Raw genomic sequence first — 24,055 nt, 5'->3', positions numbered from 1 at the left:
GTTTGTAAAAGAAAAATGGAAGCAAAATATTTACCAATATATTCCAAATGTAAAAATTGGTCTCGTGTGATTTTTTTCCATTGTAAAAACGTGCCGTGACTCAGGCCATGTCCACACGTAGCAGGTTTTTTTTTTTTTTTTTTTTTTTTTTAAACGAGGATTCTGCCCTAATACGTCGGGAAAAACTAATTGCGTCCACACCTGCACTTTTGTGTAAAAAAAAAAAAAAAAAAAAAAAAACTTCCACTGCCAACCACTTTTATTAATTTTTAAGGACATTCAAAACATTAAAATAATTATCCAAAATACACATTATTCAATAAGAAGCACAGCAAGAGTTTGTAAAGAAAAAAAAATGGAAGCAAAATATTTAATATACTCCAAATGTAAAAACTGGTCTCGTGTGACGTGAGGACAAAATTTGTCGCAGCCAGTGACGTAAATCTTTGGTTATCAGTGTCCACATGATAGAGCCACAAACGCAGAATTCGCAAATCTTCACCTTCCCCGCTGTTTTTAAGAACCCTTGTTTAAATCTGCATGCGCGTGTGGATGATAGGTCAAACCGTAGAAAAATATCTTCTTTTTGCCAAATACCCTGCTACGTGTGGACATGGCCTCAGAAAAGGTTGAAAAACAATCACTTAAAGGGTTAATTCTGATTTAGGCAGAAATTCGGCTTACGTCGCATGCGTAGGAACGGAACTCGTTCGTAACCCAGGGACTACCTGTACTACAAAAAAAAAACAAAAATTTAACTTTGTGCTGCCCTCATATGATATGTGATATGTCATAATTATGGTAAATACCACCTGTCGAGTCGAAAATTCCATGTGAATACCCCTCAAGTTGTGAGGCCAAAAATATTCACTTTCTCTACAAAGGCTTGTTAAAGTTCATAATTGTCAACTTTTTAATAGCTGCACACTGTAGTGACCATTCTCCCCGAAAGAGTTAAAATAGTAGCCAGTCCATTGCAGTGCAAATACAATCAGAATTTCTCGCTCATGGAAATAAAATGTTTTCGGAACACTTGTCCTCATTAGGGTCACCAAAGAGCTACACTAGCTACACTAACAAAAATGCCATGGTCTTTTAAGGACATTCAAAGCCAACATTAAATGTGGCAGGTGGGCGGGTGATATCACAGATTGACGAGAACATCAACACGGCTCATAAAACAGAAATATTCATCAAAATGTACTGTATGTTGATTAGGACAATGTGCTAAGAACAAGTGAGGTGTGACTTATCAGTATTAGTTTACCTGTATCGTGACAATTCGTGGCAATGGCTGTCGAGTGTTGGCTCCTCCTTCGATGGCAATGCCCAATGTACTTGCGCTCTTTGCCACCCTCACTAGCGTGGAAGTGGGGTCCAACAGACCAGGCTAAAGTCAGGCAGAAATATAGATTAGTTCTACAGTACTTTTGCAATCGGTGATGTCAAATTTTACACCTCTGGGAGGCTTGAATTTGATAAAGCTGACAAATGATGATTGACTGTGAGCTATACTATGCTGTCCCCACACTTGCATACAGTTTCTCAAACAATATGAGAAACTCACACTTACTAGACAATTGCCCCTCCCATAGGCGGAGTTTAACTTTTGTGTCTACATCTTGACACTGTCCGTGTTCATTCCTCGGTTCAAGCTCAGTTAGTGTAGAAGCTTTTGAAAGCTTACCGTAATTTTCACACTATAAGGCGCACCCGATTATAAGCCGCCACCCACCAAATTTGGCACGAAAACAGGAATTTGTTCATAGATAAGCCGCACTGGACTATGAGCTGCAGCTGTCCTCACTGTAATATGGGATATTTACACCAAAAGATATTAACCAGAAACACTTTATTTGACAACCAATGTCATCATGATCCATCATTAATGCTCATGACAATGTCATGCCATAATTATGATTGTCTCATGACTGTCTTATGGCACCACTGTCAAATAAAGTGTTAACTAATACCATAACTAGCAATTAATGAAAAAAACTGGAACAGTAACTGAAGAAATAATGAGCAAAGAACATGAATTTTGATTGTTTTTTTTACATCTGTAGCAGAGGTTATATATCTACCCCAAGGGAGCAGTGATGGTCAAATGAAGCTTCTTGAAGCAATGAAGCTTTGCAGCCAATTGGTTCAAAGCTAGAGCAGCATAGCAGAGGTTAACTGTCTACTCCAAGGGAGCAGTGATGGCCAAATAAAGCTTGTTGAAGCAATGCAGCTTTGAACCAATTGGCTGCAAAGCTTCATTGCTTCAAGAAGCAGAGGTTGACTGCCTACCCCAAGGGAGCAGTGATGGCCAAATGAAGCTTCTTGAAGCAATGAAGCTTTGCAGCCAATTGGTTCGAAGCAGAGGTTGACTGTCTACCCCAAGCGACTGCAGTGATGGCCAAATGAAGCTTCATGAAGCTTTGAACCAATTGGCTGCAAAGCTTCATTGCTTCAAGAAGCTTTATTTGGCCATCACTGCTCCCTCGGGTAGACAGTTAGCTTTGAACCAATTGGAGCAATGAAGCTTTGCAGTCAATTGGTTCAAAGCTTCATTGCCTCAAGACTCTTCATTTGGCCATCACTGCTCCCTTGGGGTAGACGGTTAACCTCTGCTATGCTGCTCTAGCTTTGAACCAATTGGCTGCAAAGCTTCAAGAAGCTTCATTTGGCCATCAATGCTCCCTTGGGGTAGACATATAACCTCTGCTACAGATTTAAATAAGAATCAAAATTCATGTTTTGTGCTAATTATTTCTTCAGGGGTAGACAGCCAACCTCTGCTGCCACCTGCTGTTTACATTGTATACATGCCTCCTCGTATGCATTGCAGCGTTACAGATGTAAATAACAAACAAAATTCATGTTTTGTGCTAATTATTTCTTCAGTTACTGTTCCAGTTATTTCATTAATTGCTAGTTATGGTATTTGGTAACACTTTATTTGACAGTGGCGCCATAAGACAATCATAATTATGACATGAAACTGTCACGATCATTAATGAATGCTTGTTATAACAGATGTAATTTAGTGTTATCCGGCAAATTGTCTCACTTGTGTAAATGCAAAAGATCCAAGGTGGACATAGATGGAGTTAGTGACGTAATTTGCCAGATGACACTTAATGACATAAGCACTCAGTAATGCCCATGATCGTGTCATGTCATAATTATGACGGTCTTATGACAGTCTTACGACGCCGCTGTCAAACAGAGTGTTACCTATTAACCCAAATGAATCAACAAATAAAATGCAATGGATTATAAACCGCAGGATTAAAAAAGGAGGAAAAAAATATCGGTTTATAGTCCGAAAATTACGGTAGGTTTACAGAAATCCTGCTTTCTAAGGTGTAGTTTTGGGACAGCAAAGGACGTCTCTAAGGTGTGAGTCACATGATCTGTTTGAAAAATAATTTTGACCCATTATGAAATACTTTGAAGGATTCTTGTTCATTTCATTCATTTTTGTTGTTTCTTTTATTGCTTTACAACTTTTATAGACAACATTTACCAGCTAGGTCTTCATTTTAAAGGGGAAGTTCAACATTTTTAACATTAGGCTTTATCTTCAAGTTGGTGGGGGTTTAATTAGTCGGTGGAGTTGATTTCAACTAAATCTGTGCAGTTTTTAAGATATTTGTTGGTTTCAGGGCTCCGGAGTGGCTAAGCTAGCAAGAGTCAACTGTGCCTGCTTAGTATGCTAACAAATAACTATATTAACAGATCTAACATAGTGAAATAAATTCAAAATGCTGATCATTGTTCGAAGTACCCATACGGCCAAAACAATGTCACACCAAACTGCCGTAATTCATTTCATTCTGCAGGACTATTTCTTTAGATGTGTAATGCGACCACAATAAAGAGGAGTGCTTCGGCCAATCATGCTGGGGAGTCTCTCTTCTGTTCCCACAAAAAAAAAAAAAAAAAAAAAAATCGGCGAAAAAAAACAATGTGATATCACTCCGCCCTACTTGTCTAGACAGCCTGCAGAGCTGCTGGATTACAAATGTTGCTGTTTATACTACAATTATTGAAATGCAATGTTAAGTTTTCATGACTCTATCCTGAAAACATAGCCAACACTATTGATTGCATGGTCATTGGTGATTCTCATGTGTGCGCAGTGGCGTCCACAGACAATTAAGGGGCAGGTGCTCAGAGGGAAGGTATGGCAGCGTAGGTAACTGCCAGCCCGGCTGCCTCATTAGAACGATGTGAATTTAAAAAAGACAGAAAAAACATTGCAACTGTATTGCGTAATTACATATTTATTTACCATCCATCCATCATCTTCCGCTTGTTCTGGGGTCGGGCCGCGGGGGCAGCAGCTTTAACAGAGAAGCCTAGACACTACACAGCTAATTTTATCTTTGGCATTTAGCAAATAAATGATGCTTTAAACCTGCATTGTTGTTATAACAGTGTATCTGTTTGCCCATACTCAAACAAGGGAGCCTAAAATTTTCTTGGAGCTTATTCACTTTCTACTACACACACTCAGTTTCCTTCCTCCAGTTGAGTTTCAATTAATGTATATATATTTTTTGTGTGCGTTTATTTTGATTCTTATTAGTTTAAGTTAAGCAGCAACATTCTCCCAAAGTAGCAGTACTAGTACTAAACATGCAAACACATTACTAAATATTGAGCTATGATATATAATTCCATTAATTTTTCCAACCGACACTGGTTGTGTGCTGGTCGCCACGTTACATCTATTAATTCAATTATGGCGAGCGGCTAGCCTAGATTGTTTTATAGGTGGGACTGGGCAGCAGGCTAATTTAAAGAACTGCACAGAGACAAAGGCTACTTAAGGTTTACAGGGAAAACATACACTTGAGATCCGACTGATTATGTGTTACCTCTGCATAGGGGCTGCAAGGAGAGGGCGAAAATAGCAGCTATTAATTGTTCGTATTGCTTCTGCTTCAATTAATGTGGCGACTTTGTGTCCACTCGGCGGGTTCACAGGAGGGCGTGTGTTTGCGCGTTTGGAGGACAGAAGGTGCTCTCAGTGATTCTGTCGGTGGCATTTGGGAGGGCACACGCATTACTAAAGAAGGAAGTACAGTAGTATCATTTCCCATATTTACTGTTTGTATTACTCTAACACACCCAATACAAAATAAATACAATTTATATCATCATTTAAGAAAAACAAGCCGAATATATTTGCTATTATAGACTTTGAATGATTGGAAATTGCAGCACCAAGACAACGGGCAGATAAGGACATAAGAGATACAGGACTTGTTCCGACCACGGAAGCCCAACGCGTGCGTCAGGCAGCTGACTGAGCGAGATTCATGCTGACAAGCAGTGGATAGGCAAGACATCTACAAGCCTACGTCTGCACCACCAAATCCCGCAGTCCAGAACAAATGGCGGGACATCCTGTTTTGTCACAAGGAACGCCTGACAACAAGGACAACCCTCGACTAAAAAGTAAACACTCAGCACTCACGTGGTGCTGAGGATGGCAAAATTCTTAACTCTCGTTGCCTTGACAACAGTAATACCCGGATTCTCCTGTCCAATCCAAAACAGACAATTATCCTAAACCATGCCCAAACATACCCTTCCTTTGAACCACAGCCTGCCTCACCAGAGCCCTTGAAATACTCAATGTTTTCCTCGAGAATCTTTTGGTGACTTGTGATATGGTGATCCTGGAGCCTCGTCTGGGTCTATTTGCTGTTTTGCCTTGTTGTCTGATTGCTGTCGACTAATTGTCAACTTGTGTTTCGAAGCTTATTTCCAACTTTCAAAATGGAGTCAGTACAAGGAGCTTAAACTAAGGTGAATGCGCAGAGTTTGGCCTTTTGGCCGGGTTGTCGGATGTCTGCCGGCTTTTTTTTTTTTTTTACTTGTCCTGCACTGTAAAGGGAGATGCTCCACAATTTCTTTGTTCAACCATATAATGAAGATAAAGAGCTATTCTATTCTATTCTATTCTATTCTATTCTATTCTATTCTATTCTATTCTATTCTATTCTATTCTATTCTATTCTATTCTATTCTATTCTATTCTAATGATCATGACTAAATAACCTTGATATGGGCACTTGCTCAGTTAAGAGGGCAAGGGCCAGTGCCTGAGCACCACCTGGCGTATATGTGTGCACACGTATGTCTGTGCATACGTTGTTTTTTATTGGTATGCTAAGCAGGCACAGTTGACTCACGCTAGCTTAGCCACTCCCTGAAACTAACAAATAACTATCAAACTGCACGGACTTTGTTGAAATCAACTCCACCGACTAATTAAAACCCTGATAACTTGAAAATTAAGCGAAAATTTCTGGACTTCCCCTTTAAATTAATTAATAGGAAAGTCAATTACATGCAATGATATTTTTCGGCAAACGGGGGAGCACTGCCCCTCCTGCCCTCCCTCAATTTCCACCCATGCCCCCTGCTTTCCCATCCTTCCCAGAACACACTTATTTTGATTCATTTTGAGCCTTCTAATTTAGTATGCCAGTCTTGTGATTTGTTTTTTTCTTTTCATAAGCAGCAAAGCCTAATCATTTATGACCTTACACACTGAACTTAACTATCTTGTCTCTTTTCACTGCACTGCAGTTGTGGATGAAATAAAAGAATGGAACATTTGAGTGAATGAATAAAATTAATGAAAAATTTGAAGTGGGGAAAAACAATGTGCAAACACAGAAGGAGGATGTTCCACATGGACCTACTGTATACTTCTACATTTATGAGAACCAACAGTGATAAATTATTCCCCCGGTAATCCTCTGAATCTAATTGAAACATTAGCCTCAGAAAGCACTCATGAAATGTTTACACTACATTTGAGTTTGGAAAAGAAGCTTAATTACCAAAGAACCATGCAGAAACTCTCACAAATGTATCATTTCATGTCACATGATGTGTGTCGAGTTATTTGCAAATATTGACATTCATTTTCACGGCCACTTCACAGCGGTGGACTGTGAGCAACAAAAGCCTTTGGTTGTTCTTAAAATAGCTCCATGTGAGTGCAACAGAAGCCCAGCGCTTCCATCTATTACCTTGCATGCACGTCAATGAGGCGAGGGTGGCAGAGGACCCTCAGTCAAACCTAACAGGGCTGTTATTTTAGGCTCAGACTTTGCATAATAATATACTTTATAATCAATTCAATTGGTCCTCACAAAGGTAGCGCTCAAGCAGCATTCCCTTCATTTATTAATAGGCTCATTCATTCACGCAGGGCCCATAGCTGTTTGGAAGTACACCCTCACCGGTTTGGTGGGGTTGTCCCCCCCACCCCCCTGGGTGTCTTGAGGGTGTCGTGTGCATGAGGAATGGGAGCTGCTGTCTTTGTTGATGTGTCCTGACTCAGCTATGTCCACACCGCTGTCCTCACTGAGGGTTTGACCACTGTCTGACAGCTGAGACAGGGCGCCACCTAAGGGGGGGAGCAGGCACACGCGATATCAGCACTTTCATTCGATCTCGACTAAATCGCTGCTTTTGTCCCCCATCCAAATGCTTTCATTTCAATTTGGTTAAGAAACCCCGCTATCAAAGTCCACTGCCTTAGGTACAGTGCTATGAAAAAGTATCTGAACCTTTTGGGATTTCTCACATTTCTGCATAAAATCCCCATCAAATGTGATCTGATCTTTGTCAACATCACACAGATAAAAAAACAGAGTCTGCTTTAACTAAAACAACCCCAATATTTATAGGATATCATATTTTAATGAGGATAGTATGAAAACAATGACAGAAGGGAGAAAAATAAGTAAGTGAACCATCACATTTAATCAGGACTAATCTTGGCCCATTCTTCTCTACAAAATTGCTGTAGTTCACTCAGATTCCTTGGATGTCTGGCATGAATCGCTGTTTTTAGGTCATGCTACAGCATCTCAATTGGGTTCAAGTCTGGACTTCAGATTGTGTATTTGTTCTTCTGAAACTATTTTGAAGTTGATTTACTTCTGTATTTTGGATCATTGTCTTGTTGCAGCATCAATCCTCTCTTTAGCTCCAACAGTCTGACAGACGGCCTCAGGTTTTCCTGCAAAACGTCCTGATAAAGTTTTGAATTCATTCTTCCATTAATGATTGCAAGTTGTCCAGTCCCTGAGGCAGCAAAACAGCCCCAAATCATGATGCTCCCTCCACCATGCTTCAAGGTGTGGATGAGCTGTTGTTGTTGGTGAGCTGTTCCATTTTTCCTCCACACATGACATTGTGTGTTCTTCCCAAACAATTCAACTTTGGTTTCATCAGTCCACAAAATGTTTTGCCAAAACTTCTGTGGAGTGTCCAAGTACTCTTTTGCAAACATTAAACGAGCAACAATGTTTTTTTAGACAGCAGTGGCTTCCTCCGGAGAGTCCTCCAATGAACACCATTTTTTGGCCATTTTTTTTTACATATAGGTGATGTGTGCAGAGAGATATTAGACTGTGCCAAGTCTTTAGCAGACACTCTAGGGTTCTTTTTTTGACCTTTCTGAGTATTCTGCGCTGAACTCTCGGCGTCATCTTTGACTGAACCATGATGCACATCAGACAATGCTTCTCATCAAGACCATTCTTATCCGGTGTGTTTTATAGTAGGCAGGGCAGCTTTAAAACACTAATATGTGATTGTGCTCACACCTGACTTAAAATGTTTGGTAAAAATTGGTTACAATTGCTGTTTAAGTCTCCCTAGGCAGAGGGTTCACTTACTTATTTTTCTCCCTTCTGTCATTGTTTGCATGCTATCCTCATTAATATGTGAAAACCTATACATGTTTGGGTGGTTTTAGGTAAAGCAGACACTGCATTTTCATCTGTGTGATTTTGACAAAGATCAGATCACATTTGATGGTTATTTTATGCAGAAATGTGAAAAATTCCAAATGTTTCAGATACTTTTTCATACCAATGTATATTATCGGACAAAATCAGTCTGCGTCCCGGTTGAAGTTTGATATCCACATCAGCCGTATCAGGCTGTATTCAAGAGTTTTTGGTGTTAGAAAAGAAAAAAAAAACGTTTTCCCCAATGCATTTTCAATGGCTGTCAATTCCACATCGATGCTTGCGGTGGTCCATGGTACTGGACTGTCTCAGAAAATTAGAATACACAATATTCTAATTTTCTGAGACAGTCCTGTACATTAATCCACCATTTAAAGCAGGGGTGTCCAAACTTTTTGCAAAGGGGACCAGATTTGGCGTGGTAAAAATGTGGGGGGCCGACCTTGGCTGACGTCCTTTACATAGAACAATATACAGGACTGTCTCAGAAAATTAGAATATTGTGTATTCTAATTTTCTGAGACAGTCCAGTATATGTTTTGCGTTTCAAAAGCAATACTTAATGATATATATTAGAGTTGCCCAATATTATCGGGTAGCCAATTGTATTGGCCGATTAAAAACATTTTAAAATGGTATCGGATAATATTGATGTTGGTTTTGCATTGTCAGTTTTCGGCCAATATGCATGTTGCCTTCAAAGCAAGGGCGCTGGTTTGGTCTCAACATTGCTAGGGACGATAGAACAGCATAACCTGCATGTACACCTTTTGCTGAGGACGAGACATTAATAAGAGCAAACAGATAGGGTGAATGGGGTTCAGGGCTGCATTTTTCACAAATATGGACCTAATTAATTAATAGGTTAAACGATCAATGTGAAATAAATCTGTATTGACTTATACTAACTTTAATATGTACAGTATTGGTTCAGGAGATACACCATTCTATTCAAACCTTTGTTGTCAAAAACTACTAAAGAAAGATTTTAAAAACTGGAAAAAATGTCTGGATTTTATTAGCAAATTCAAATTGCAATATTTGAAAATTAAAATATATTAACATACACAAGAAAAACAAACTTTTTAATAATCTCTTAACTAACCAGGAATGCAAAAAAATAAATATTTGTCTTACGACCACTCAACATTGTTATGCTAACTCTGATGCATGTCTCACTTTCAGTAGAAAAATTAGTGGTGTGTTCCCCACCCCCACAACATTGACGGCTTTTTACATGACTAACAGTGGCTGCTGCTGACCGCAAAAATAACCTTCTCATATCCTTCCTCTTTGAAGGGAGCGGAGAAGGCGGCATGTCGGGGCTGTGAGTGTGTGTGGAGGGGGTGTTCAGCCAGTCTCACGTGCGTTTGAGGGGGAAAAATGGACTGGCACATTCAGCAAGTGAAAAAGGGGTAAATGTTAGTCTGAACATAATGAAAATAATTCACTTAATAATGAGGGTCAATTATATCTTTAAAACATATAGGAAGAATATCTAAATGACCAATATAAATGAAGTCATTATATAATGCAAATAAGGTTGCTTAAAAATTAGTGGGGACAATTTGAGCATCCTGAAAAGTTGGTAGTGTTATGTCCCTACCGTCCGTATGCAAACCTACATATGCCCTTCCTTTAAAGTAGGGTTGTTCCGATCATGTTTTTTTGCTCCCGATCCGATATCGTTTTAGTTTGAGTATCTGCCGATCCCGATATTTCCCGAGCTGATTGCTTTTTTTTTTGCTCCCGATTCAATTCCAATCATTCCCGATAATTTTTCCTGATCATATACCAGTACATTTTGGCAATGCATTAAGAAAAAAATGAATAAAACTCGGACGAATATATACTGTACATTCAACATACAGTACATAAGTACTGTATTTGTTTATTATGACAATAAATCCTCAAGATGGCATTTACATTATTAACATTCTTTCTGTGAGAGGGATCCACGGATAGAAAGACTTGTAATTCTTAAAGGATAAATGTGACTTTGTATATTGTGACTAAATATTGCCATCTAGTGTATTTGTTGAGCTTTCAGTAAATGATACTGCAGCCATTTAACTGTTCTGCACAAATGCATGATGGGAAGTGCAACCATGACTGTGCGTAGGGGCACCAATTGATATATCTTCTCTGCGTTGGGAAATAACATAGGGTGTTAAGAAAATGATCAACTACTACCTTTCTTCCCCACATTGCCTCCCACGATATTAATTGCTTAGAGAGGGATTGTTAGGCTTTATCCAAATAAAAAACGGCTCCAAAGGCTGTCAAAATTCTCTCTTCTCATTTTACGCTGCCTTTTAGCTCTATATGTAGGTAAAACAGCGCCTTTATAGTTTGAACGCGACAATGCGTGAGTGGGTCGTGCAGTGCATTCATTAATTATTTAACGTGATTAATTAAAAAAAAAAAAATCAATTACCGCCGTTAACGCAATAAATTTGATAGCCCTACTTTAAGCCAAAACTACTCTGGATGAGTGTAAGACATTTTGTCTGTAACGTTAAATACAATTAGAAAACGATTTAAATAAAAAATATATATGTTAAAAAAAGGCATGTCCGATATCTTTTTGCCGATTCCGATACTTTGAAAATTACGTGATCGGACATCTTTACTTTAAAGTGAATGTAGTATTCTTCTGCCTTTTGCCTTAGTACAGCTATTCTCAGCTAACAATCAGCTAACAGCTATTCTTATTGATTACTAGATGTCTTCAAATTAAGATGTTTGGGATTTGTTATGTGAGCAGACCATTTGCATTCATGGTGCAAAAATAATTGACCAATAAATGATTGAAAAACAATGAATAATAAACTCATTACACATAACTACTGCTTTACCAGAAAGAGATAACCACTGAGACTTGGTTCAGAACCCAGGTCTTAATGCACAAATTCGATTTTTTTGTGTTTTTCCGACTTGGGTGAGGCATTAACTTGACGGTCTGAACGGGACGAGTCAAAAGCGCTATATAAGTATAACACCACCACCACCACATAGAAGTGAGAATGCTCGGTTTTCTTTTTGTGCACCAAATGAGCAATAATTCAATATTGCTTTCATGGCCAAGAGTAAGGTGGAGCAAACTGAATGAATGTGTGTGCGTCATGCACGCACATATGTTCATGTGTTCAATCAATGCATATAAACTGTGAAGAGTGAACGGGGATTAGTTATGTCTGTTATTTATGTCCTTTTTGGAAATCAAAATATGGTCATCCTAGAATAACATGGGGCCAGCATGTGTCGTCATTTGTTTTGATGCTTCTGCGCATGGGAGTCAGTTTGCGTGTCAGATTGCGAGTGCACATGCGTAATACCTAAACGGATTCAATGGAAATAGGCAGTCTGAACGGGCACGCCAAAAAAACAGATGAAGAAAAATCGTAACTCTGCATCAAGACCAGCAGTCTGAACCTAGCCTATGAAAAATAGAAAAGTAATAAAATGCAAAAATCTATGCAAATGCCTAGCAAAATGCACCTTGGGCATCATTACATTGGAATGTCCTGTGATTGCCCACCTGTAGTTGCAATGCTTTGGTCGCACCAAGTGGCTCTTTAGGGTAACTACTGTAAACGTGATTTAATTATGAATGATTCGTTTGATTTAATTCTGAACATTTTGGCTGAATTAAATTTATATTTATATGGAACATTTATTTTCTGTAACTTCAGTTGAAGTTAGTTTTTCACAGAATGTTCTTTTTATTTGGAGAAAACTTGAAAGTTGTTACATTTATCATTATTAAAGCAACCAGTAGGGCATCACAATACAATTAGCAATAACACGTTAAGTGCGCGACCGCATATAACGGTATCAGTTTGATATTGGTATCAGATTTTTGGAGTTGGACTAAACCGGGATATCGGTTTAAAATATCATTATCGGACAACTGTTATATATATAATTTTACATGCACAGGTTCCACTGTTTTTGTATGTGTGTTTCTTTTTGGTAACTGTGTGTAGCTGTATTCATCAACCTGTTTTGTGCAAGCCTGACAGTTTCCTGAAAATGTGTTTTCCCAGTTTTGTCTTCACACTATTTACCCAGAGGCCATTCAAAAAGAAAGTTATTTGCCCATGCAAACTAATGTCCTTTTCACCTTAACACAGCTGCAGAATATCTACTGTACATCATGCAATTATAATGTTAAATAAAAGAGGAGAATTGGTTTAGGAATAGTTCATTCAACAAGATGATGAAAAAAACATTTTGTAAAAAAATTGGTAATTGCAATTTCCTATACAGAAGAATTCATTTTAAAGGGATATCATTTAATGAAAGAAGATTTTTGTTAAAGCATTTATTTGAGGACAGATGGGATGTTTAATGTAAAATGTGACTGGAAATAGGATTATCATATAATCATACAAAATATTTGTGACAGTGGTATATCTGAGCAAATGGTATGTTTATGTAATTAATGTAAGACACGCTCATCTCCCATCTGTTTGCTTTGTGTTTGCTACAAACACGACACGCAACATAATAATGACTTGCACAAGATAATAATAGCCTGGACAAAATCTGTGCAACAAATATGCTTTTACCAAGACAATAATGCTTCATTTTGTTTTTCAAAGAGAGGGAGTGTCATTACTTATATTGTTGACTGTAATGCGAAAAAATAAGGAAACCAAAATCATGGACTTCATGATGTATTGACGGGACACAGGGCGCAGGGCCGATAAATAGGGGCCTGCATTGTTGACGAGGCCGTCAAAGCTGACCGAGTCGAATCACAATTCTTGTAAATAAATGCTTACATCTCTGAATTTTTTATAGATATGGATGTAAAACTGTCTTGATTCTTGGTTAAAAGCAAAAAAAAAACCCCCCCAAAAAACCATGCATTTTACGTAAATATGTCGAAGTACAATGCTAGTCTGTTACTCAATGAGGCGGCCGCCGTATGTAAACAGAGCTTTTCTGGTAAAAATTCTTGTGAATAAATGCTTAAATCCCTGAATTGTTTACAGATATGCACGTAAAACAGTCTTGATTCTTGGTTAAAAGCAAAAAAAAAAACATGCAGTTAGCATTTATTTTACATAAATATTGCGAAGTATAATGCCACTGCTGTAGCGGCTAATTTTTCCCTGATTTTTTTCACAACGTTCACAACGAACGATGGCTAGGTTCATACTACAGGTCTTAATGCACAAACCCGATTTTTTGTCATATCCGTTTTTTGGCGTGCCCATTCAGACTGCCTTTGTCCATTGAGACCATTCAAGTATTACGCATGCACTCTAATTTGCAGTCCGACACGCGCTGAGCAAGACGACCCGCATGCTCAGAAGCATCAAAACAAATGACACACGTCATCTGTCATTCCAGGGATATCATATTTTGCTTTTCAAAAAGAGGACACAAATAAATAATATAATAATCCATAATATATAATAATAAATAATCCATGTTTAGGCTTATATTCAAAGTTTATATGGATCGATAGCATGCACGCACTGTCCGTGCATATCACACACACATGCCGGCAGTTAGCCCTGACTCTCGGCCGTGTAGGCAATGCTGAAATATTGCTCACATAGAGCAGAGAGAAAACCGATCATTCTCAGGCTTATCCTCAACCCATTTTAATTTTTTTATGACTGTTGTCAAGCCCGGCCCTTCCCCAAAAGCCGTGTTCACTGCAAGCTAGGCGCTAATAACGCACAGCTGCACCGCTACCGTAGCGTCTCTCTCGCTATTTGATGACGTAATTGCTGCATGAATTCCGATTTGGGAGACTGGACAGTACAGACCGCCGCGACAGTCTGGAAAAATGTGGCCCAGATCGGATTTGAACCACATACGAATGTGACCCAGATCGGATTTGAAATGGTACAGTTCTATGCGACTTGTCACGTTCAGACTGTCAAGTTAATGCCCCACTCGAGTCGGATAAACACGAAAAAATCGGATTCGGTAGCATGAACCTAGCCTATGAGGCTAGTCTGTAAGGAAAGTACTAGCCGCCATATGTAAACAAAGAGCTTTTTCCCGTAGAAAATTCTTGTGAATAAATGCTTAAATACCTGAATTCTTTATAGATATGGACATAAAACTATCTCGGTTCTTGGTTAAAAGCAAAAAAACAAAACAAAAACAAAAACGTGCAGTTAGCATTTATTTTATGTAAATATTGCGAACTATGAGGCTAGTCTTTAAGGAAAGTAACAGCCGCCATATGTAAACAAAGAGCTTTTTCCGTAGAAAATTCTTGTGAATAAATGCTTAAATCCCTGAATTCTTTATAGATATGGGCATAAAAGAGTCTCGATTCTTGGTGAAAAGCAAAAAAAAAAAAAAAAAAAAAAAAACAACAACAAAAAAACAAACGAGTCGTTTGCATTTACTTTGCGTAAATATGTCAAAGAATGATGCTAGTCTTAGCGGTTGATTTCTCCCATTGATTTTTTTTACATTTCAAAATGCATGCATGGTACGAAAAATATAATAATTACCTTGAATCCTCGAACAAATCACTCCTGAGACAATCCTTCCTGTTTGTATGCGGTACAGCTTTCGTACTTTTTCAATCCTAAGTCAGGTGTTTGATCACTGCATGTGTTGACTCTGCGACCGACTGCGAATAACTGAGGCGGACTGTAGGGCGGCCCCCAACTTAAAGGCGTTGCGCAGTGAGGGTGGAATCTGACCCGTCAATCATTATGAAGTCTATGCCAAAATATTAATGTGCAAGTAGCCATAATATTGTAGGCGATTCGTGTAGGCATACTACAGTATATAAACAGTATAGACAACTGCAAGCTCAATACTTTTTCTTGTCTTATTTTTTCCTTACAGACAGAGTGATTGATGCGCTGTTTAATTTGTTATAATGAGATAGCACGTTGACAGACGTGTGCATTTCAGTTGGAGCAACAAGATGTTATGATCCTGAATATGATTATTTAACGCCTACCAGCTGTAACGTAAATGCACAATGCTCAGCTGTTTAAGCTCTTGATGTGGATTCAGTAAAAAACAAAAACACAAAACCACTTTTTCCGTCCACATAGCTGTAAAAAAATTATGTACAAAAATGTCTTACCTTCCATTAGGGAAATTTTATTTGGGAGCAACATGAGTGGGGGAGACAGGCAAACATATGTAATGTGTTCAGTAATGTGTTGCTCTTAAAACCTAAATTGGCTGTGAGGCAGCAAGAGAAGTTGCACTCACATGTTTAAATGAGATTCTGATGGTACTAAAGAACAACTTTTAATTGGAAACAAACATTTAAATGTACAATCATTTTGAGATGTTTCATTAGAATGTCTAGCGATGGATGCAAAAATCGTGTCTGATTTTTAATATACAGTGGTATGAAAAAGTATCCTAACCTTTTGGAATTTCTCACATGTCTGCATAAAATTACCATCAAATGTGATTTGAACTTTGTCAAATCACATAGATATAAAAACAGTGTCTGGTCTAACTAAAACCACCCAAACATTTATAGGTTTTCATACTGTAATGAGGATAGTATGCAAACAGTAACAGAAGGGGGAAAATAGGTAAGTGAACCATCAAATTTAATATTTTGTAGGCCCCCCTTTGGCAGCAATAACTTCAACCACTACTACTACTACTGCTGCAGATCAGTCTGGCACATCGATCAGGACGGATTTTGGCCCGTTCTTATCTACAAAACTGTTGTAGTTCAGTCAGATTCCTGGGATGAGTGGCATGAATCACGGTCTTTAGGTCATGCCACAGCATCTCAATGGGGTTCAAGTCTGTTCTTTGACTTGGCTACTTCAGAATGTGTATTTTGTTCTTCTGAAACCATTCTGAAGTTGATTTACTTCTCTGTTTGGGATCATTGTCTTGTTGCAGCATCCATCCACTTTTTAGCTTAAACTGTCTGACAGACGGCCACAGGTTTTCCTGCAAAACATCCTGATAAATTTTTGAATTCATTCTTCCATTAATGATTGCAAGTTGTCCAGGCCCTGATGTAGCAAAACAGCTCTAAATCAAGATGCTCCCTCCACCATGCTTCACAGTGGGGATGAGGTGTTGATATTGGAGAGCTGTTCCAGTTTTTAGACAGCAGTGGCTTCCTCTGTGGAGTTCTCCCATGAACACCATTCTTGGCCATGGTTTTACATGTAGTTGATGTTTGCACAGAGATATTGGACTGTGCCAGTGATTTCTGTCTTCTGTCTCTTTAGCAGACACTGTAGGGTTATTTTTTTTTACCTCTCGGAGTATTCTGCGCTGAACTCCTGGCGTCACCTTTGGTGGACGGCCACTCCTTGGGAGAGAAGCAACAGTGCCAAACTCTCTCCATTTGTAGACAACTTCTCTGGCTGTTGACTGATGAACATCCAGACTTTTTAGAGATGGTTTTTGTATCCTTTCCCAGCTTTATAAAAATCAACAACCATTGATTGCAGGTCTTCAGGCAGCTCTTTTGGCCAAGCCATGATCCACATCAGACTGCTTCTCATCAAGACAATTCTTACCAGGTGTGTGTTTTATAGTGGGCAGGGCAGCTTTAAACCACTCATCAGTGATTGGACATACATCTGACTTAAATTGTTTGGTAAAAATGGGTTTCAATTGCTATTTAAGTCTTACTTACTTATCCCCCCCCCCCTTCTGTCATTGTTTGCATGCTATCCTCATTAAAATATGAAAACCTACTGTATAAATGTTTGGGTGGTTTTAGTTAAAGCAGACACTGTTTTTACATCTGTGTGATTTTGACAAAGATCAGATCACATTTGATGGTGATTTTATGCAGATTTGTGAGAAATTACAAAAGTTTCAGATACAGTACATACAGTGGAATGAAAAAGTATCTTTTAGTGATACGAGTTGATGCATATTTGTTTTGCTATCTTTCTCAAAAATGACCGATTGAACCGATTTCAGCCAGAATCTAAAGTAGATTTGCATTTCAGTGCACCTTTTTCTACTTATTGAGTTGTAAGTCAAACTGACTGGCAGAGCTGTCTTTGTTTTAAGCTTGGATTGGAGATGAAGTGATGGAAATTTGCTCACCCACGTGCGTAAATATGTTATACAGTAAGTGTCTTGTTTAAACAAATACAGTGTTAACTCTACCTACGAAAGTCTCTACATACAGAATTTTCAGATTAAGACATGCCCCTGTGGGAAAAAAAATGCCTCTTGGTTATGAAAGAAATCTCAGGATACGAAAGGCAAAAATACAGTATGGCTGGTACTTGCAGCTTCCACAGTTTACTGAGTGTAACATACTTAAAGCTGCTCTGCCATTGGCTATTGCCTAGCATTCCTGATATCTAATTGGCTAAGAGGGACCTCTACTGTATGTGTATGTTTGTAACCCAGTGTCCTCTTCATTCGCCCCTCGTGTTCCGACAACTTTACATGACTGAATTAACTTTTATTCTTTCCTCTATTCTTGTTTTTTTTTTTTTTCACATTATGCACAACTCAGATTTTATGTTTATTGTGCAATAGTCTAATTGTAACAATTATTTGTAACAATTATTTTTTGATAGAATTTTACATGAAAAACACATTTCTACTTACAGAATTGTCAAGTTACGAAACTACTTCCAGAACCAATTCATTTCATAAGTAGAGGTACCACTGCAATATCTTTTTTTAGGTTGATAAAAAAAAAAAAAGGAATAAAACGCCCACAGCCGGTCTTTGATGTAGCTGAAGTGCACTTTGTTTGGGCCTGGCTCTCATGTAATTCAAACCCTACATTTAGAGCATTCCACTCTTTTGTTTTTCCTTTCAATAAAGGGCAACTAAACATAAAATACAGATATTGTTAAAAAAAAAAAAACTGTTTTAGATGCCACTGAAGGTCCAGACACAACATTCTGATTGATATTGCGTTCACAGAACAAAAAACTGATACGGCACTAGCTGAGTGTTCATTTGCTGACAGCTCTCCCACTTCAAATGGATTGGACTTCCAGCATTCTCTATGGCAGCCAATAAGATTCTAAAATAAAATTTGTTCTTCCTCTGGCCAAGATACACCCTTGCAGCAATTACTTATAAATCAATACATTTACAGAGCAGTAATTTAATATTAAAAAAGATAATACTGTACATATATATATATATGTATATATATATATATTAGGGCTGTCAAACGATTAAAAATTTTAATCGAGTTAATTACAGCTTAAAAATTAATTAATCGTAATTAATCACAATTAATAGCAATTCAAACCATCTCTAAAATATGGCATATTTTTCTGTAAATTATTGTTGGAATGGAAAGAGACACACGAAGGATATATACATACAACATACTGTACATAAGCACTGTATTTGTTTATTGTAACAATAAATCCACAAATGGCATTATTAACATTCTTTCTGTTAAAGTGATCCACGGATAGAAAGACTTGTAGTTCTTAAACGATAAATGTTATAGTTACAAGTTATAGTAATTTTATATTAAAACCCCTCTTCATGTTTTCGTCTTAATATAATTTGTAAAATGTTCAATCAAAAGTAGAGTTAATATACCAGTAATAATAATAATAATAAAAATAATAATAATAAAAATAGAGTTTTACATGTATTTTATGTGTATTTTGCATAGCTATTTTGATATGGAATGCCAGTTCATTTTGCATTGTTGTTTAACTGTGTGTCAGAATAGGGCCTCATTACTATAGACTGAAGTGCCTTTCTTTTTGTGAACATTATTTTTTTTTGTGGAGAGACAGGAATATTATTTTTGTTGTGCTTTCACTATACGATACTTATGTTTGTTGTGAAGGAGTTGCCGAAGCTTATGCCAATAAACGGCGCGGTCCAAAGAACGCCTGTGTCCACTCGCCTTTACTGTATAACATATATCTGTACATATCTTACCCAAAATACAACAAGAGACACATAATTGCCAATAAAAGAAAGAAAACTTACCGAAATATGTGTGGAGCACAAATAGCAATTTGCATTGCATTGTGAATACAGCATAAACGTCTCACAACTACTAATTCTCCTACGTTTAGAAGAAATAACATGAGTATGGAACAGCGCTGCCACCAAACGGCCGGTGGCATTCTCTTCACTCTTGATAAATGGCCTCATTGTAACCTGTTTGAGGCAATATGCGAGCGGGTCATTCAGTGCATGCGCTAATTGCGTCAAATATTTTAAAGTGATTAACTAAAAAAAATAATTAACGCCCGTTAACGCGATAATTTTGACAGCCCTAACATATATATATATATATATATATATATACATACAGTGGGGAGAACAAGTATTTGATACACTGCCAATGGGTTTTCCCATTGACTGTGTATCAAATACTTGTTCTCCCCACTGTACATATACTGTATATATCAGGGGTCGCGTTAACCGAATATTTTCCGTCGTTGACCGATTTTTTAAAACGGTGACGGAAAAAACTGAAGTCCATCCGTCATTTTGAAAGGTTGCAATTCACACCCCAGACCACAGGGTGGCGAGTGAGCATATTAATTAGCTATTGTCTCTCTTGATGCATGACGTCATTGGCCTTACTCTGAAAAATGTCAAGGCAACTGAGTGTCCGAAGTTTCTTCAAAAAGCCCCAAAACGACGATGGTGTTGATAAAAGAGGTGAAAAAACAGGGACTGCACAAGCAGGCACGCAATTCAAGTCCATGCGCACCAGGAGGAAGGTGTGAAAAGTACGTTCAGGCCACAGCAGGTGAACTGTTAATTTCCTACCTACCTACTGGGGCCACAGTCAGCTGTTTTTGTCACTGCGGAGAAAAAGTTACATATTCATCTGCTTGATGTGTGATGGCACGGTGTGGATTCTCTGTTAAGCTTGTTCGGACAGAATATTAATTTAAAATGAATGAAAACTGTCACGTGACTGTGTCGTAGCCGCTAACGCGCTCGGCCAAATGGACACACTAGTACGGAAGGTGAATTATGCCAAACAAAGGGTCACCACAATGTCATTATCATCATTTTAAAAATTTAAGTGACGGGTAAAAATAGATTATGACCGGATTTTTATGACCCCGTCAGTCAAAATGACAGACAACGAAAAAGTCTAGCGCAACCTCTGGTATATACACACACATATATATATATATATATATATATATATATATATATATATATATATATATATATATATATATATATATATATATATTCGGCCCCCTTGAATCTTGCAACCTTTCGCCACATTTCAGGCTTCAAACATAAAGATATGAAATTTATTTTTTTTGTCAAGAATCAACAACAAGTGGGACACAATTGTGAAGTGGAACAACATTTATTGGATAATTTAAACTTTTTTAACAAATAAAAAAACTGAAAAGTGGGGCGTGCAATATTATTCGGCCCCTTTACTTTCAGTGCAGCAAACTCACTCCAGAAGTTCAGTGAGGATCTCTGAATGATCCAATGTTGTCCTAAATGACTGATGATGATAAATAGAATCCACCTGTGTGTAATCAAGTCTCCGTATAAATGGACCTGCTCTGTGATAGTCTCAGGGTTCTGTTTAAAGTGCAGAGAGCATTATGAAAACCAAGGAACACACCAGGCAGGTCCGAGATACTGTTGTGGAGAAGTTTAAAGCTGGATTTGCATACAAAAATATTTCCCAAGCTTTAAACATCTCAAGGAGCACTGTGCAAGCCATCATATTGAAATGGAAGGAGCATCAGACCACTGCAAATCTACCAAGACCCGGCCGTCCTTCCAAACTTTCTTCTCAAACAAGGAGAAAACTGATCAGAGATGCAGCCAAGAGGCCCATGATCACTCTGGATGAACTGCAGAGATCTACAGCTGAGGTGGGAGAGTCTGTCCATAGGACAACAATCAGTCGTACACTGCACAAATCTGGCCTTTATGGAAGAAGGGCAAGAAGAAAGCCATTTCTCAAAGATATCCATAAAAAGTCTCGTTTAAAGTTTGCCACAAGCCACCTGGGAGACACACCAAACATGTGGAAGAAAGTGCTCTGGTCAGATGAAACCAAAATTGAACTTTTTGGCCACAATGCAAAACGATATGTTTGGCGTAAAAGCAACACAGCTCATCACCCTGAACACACCATCCCCACTGTCAAACATGGTGGTGGCAGCATCATGGTTTGGGCCTGCTTTTCTTCAGCAGGGACAGGGAAGATGGTTAAAATTGACGGGAAGATGGATGCAGCCAAATACAGGAACATTCTGGAAGAAAACCTGTTGGTATCTGCACAAGACCTGAGACTGGGACGGAGATTTATCTTCCAACAGGACAATGATCCAAAACATAAAGCCAAATCTACAATGGAATGGTTCAAAAATAAACGTATCCAGGTGTTAGAATGGCCAAGTCAAAGTCCAGACCTGAATCCAATCGAGAATCTGTGGAAAAAGCTGAAGACTGCTGTTCACAAACACTCTCCATCCAACCTCACTGAGCTCGAGCTGTTTTGCAAGGAAGAATGGGCAAGATTGTCAGTCTCTCGATGTGCAAAACTAATAGAAACATACCCCAAGCGACTTGCAGCTGTAATTGGAGTAAAAGGTGGTGCTACAAAGTATTAACGCAAGGGGGCCGAATAATATTGCACGCCCCACTTTTCAGTTTTTTATTTGTTAAAAAAGTTTAAATTATCCAATAAATTTTGTTCCACTTCACGATTGTGTCCCACTTGTTGTTGATTCTTGACAAAAAATTAAAATTTTGTATCTTTATGTTTGAAGCCTGAAATGTGGCGAAAGGTTGCAAGGTTCAAGGGGGCCGAATACTTTTGCAAGGCACTGTATATGTGTGTATATATATATATATATATATATATATATATATATATATATATATATATATATATACTGTATATATACACACATATACAGTATATGTGTGTATATATATATATATATATATATATATATATATATATATATATATACTGTGTATATATACACACATATACAGTGAGGAAAATAAGTATGTGAACACCCTTCACCCTCGCAAGTTCTCCCAAAGAAATGATGGGCCAGTTTGAAATTTTGGGTGCTTGTCCACGGTGAGAGGCAGTCTGACAAACAAAAATCCAGAAATCACAGCGTATGATTTAAAAAATTTTTTTTAATTTATTTGTATTATACTGCTGCAAATACATTTTTTGATCACCTGAGACAATCAATGTTAATATTTGGTACACTAGCCTTTGATTACTATTTCAGAGGTTAAAAGTTTCCTGTAACTTTTCACCAGGTTTGTACAGACTGCAGCAGGAAATTTGCACCACTGCTCTCCAGAGATCTTCCTAGATCAGTCAGGTTCCTGGGCTGTCTCTGACAAACAAGTTTGAGCTTCCTCCAAAGATTTCCATTGGGTTTTGGTCTGGAGACTGGCTGAAACTTTGATATGCTTTTTATGAAGCCACTCCTTGGTTATTCTGGCTGTCTGCTTCAGGCCATTGTCGTGTTGGAAGACCTAGTCACGACCCATTTTCAATGCTCTGAGGGAATGAGGTTATTCCCCAAAATCTCACAATACATAACCCTGGTCATCCTCTCCTTAATACAGTGCAGTCGTCTGGTCCTATATGCAGAAAAACACCACAAAAGCATGATGCTAAAACCCTAATGCTTCACATTAGGGATGGTGTTCTTGGGATGGGACTCACCATTCTTCTTCCCACAAACACTATGAGTAAATTTAAGACTAAAAAGTTCCATTTTGATCTCATATGACCACGTGGCTTTCTCCCATGACTCCTCTCATAATCTCTGATCATCCAAATGGTCATTGGCAAACTTAAAATGGGCCTGGACATGTGCTGGTTTAAGCAGGGAAAACTTCTGTGCCATGCATAATTTTAAACCATGACATCTTAGTGTATTACCAACAGTAACCTATGAAATGGGGGTCCCAGCTCCTTTCATGTCATTGACCAGCTCCTCCTTTGTCGTTCTTGGCTGATTCCTCACCATTCTTAGGATCTTTGAGACCCTACAAGGTAGATCTTACATGGAGCCCCAGTCCGAGGGAGATTGAGATTCATGTTTAGCGTCTTCCTTTTTCTAATAATTGCTCCAACGGTGGGTCTTATATCACCAAGCTGCTTGGCAATTTCCCCGTAACCCTGTCCAGCCTTGTACGGGTCTACAACTCTGACTCTGATGTCTTTGGACGGCTCTTTGATCTCAGCCATGTTCGTAATTGGAGTCTTCCTAACTGTATGGGGTGGACAGGTGTTAAAAAATTATACACTGTGCTACGTATCTGGATTGTTTTTCTTTAGATTATCTCTCACAGTGGACAAG

At 38.3% G+C, this 24,055-nt stretch overlaps 1 protein-coding gene across 4 annotated transcripts in view; it reads right to left on the bottom strand.

The window, feature by feature from the left end:
• The window catches only part of whrna (whirlin a), a 321,443-nt gene that overhangs the window by 28,003 nt on the left and 269,385 nt on the right, over positions 1 to 24,055 (bottom strand). For 2 of the 4 annotated variants that reach the window (XM_057818241.1, XM_057818242.1), the window contains exons 10-11: positions 7,257 to 7,423; positions 1,268 to 1,390 (exon numbers count right to left, since the gene is read on the bottom strand). In XM_057818241.1, the coding sequence (XP_057674224.1) occupies positions 1,268 to 1,390; positions 7,257 to 7,423 (290 nt within the window). The remainder of the gene's footprint in view (positions 1 to 1,267; positions 1,391 to 7,256; positions 7,424 to 24,055) is intronic. The other 2 variants (XM_057818243.1, XM_057818245.1) reach the window with 1 other exon arrangement.

The sequence above is a fragment of the Corythoichthys intestinalis genome, chromosome 17, assembly GCF_030265065.1.
Source record: "Corythoichthys intestinalis isolate RoL2023-P3 chromosome 17, ASM3026506v1, whole genome shotgun sequence".
Lineage (NCBI taxonomy): Eukaryota > Metazoa > Chordata > Actinopteri > Syngnathiformes > Syngnathidae > Corythoichthys > Corythoichthys intestinalis.
Note: the sequence above shows the minus strand (reverse complement) of the source record. Positions and strands in the feature narration are given on the sequence as shown.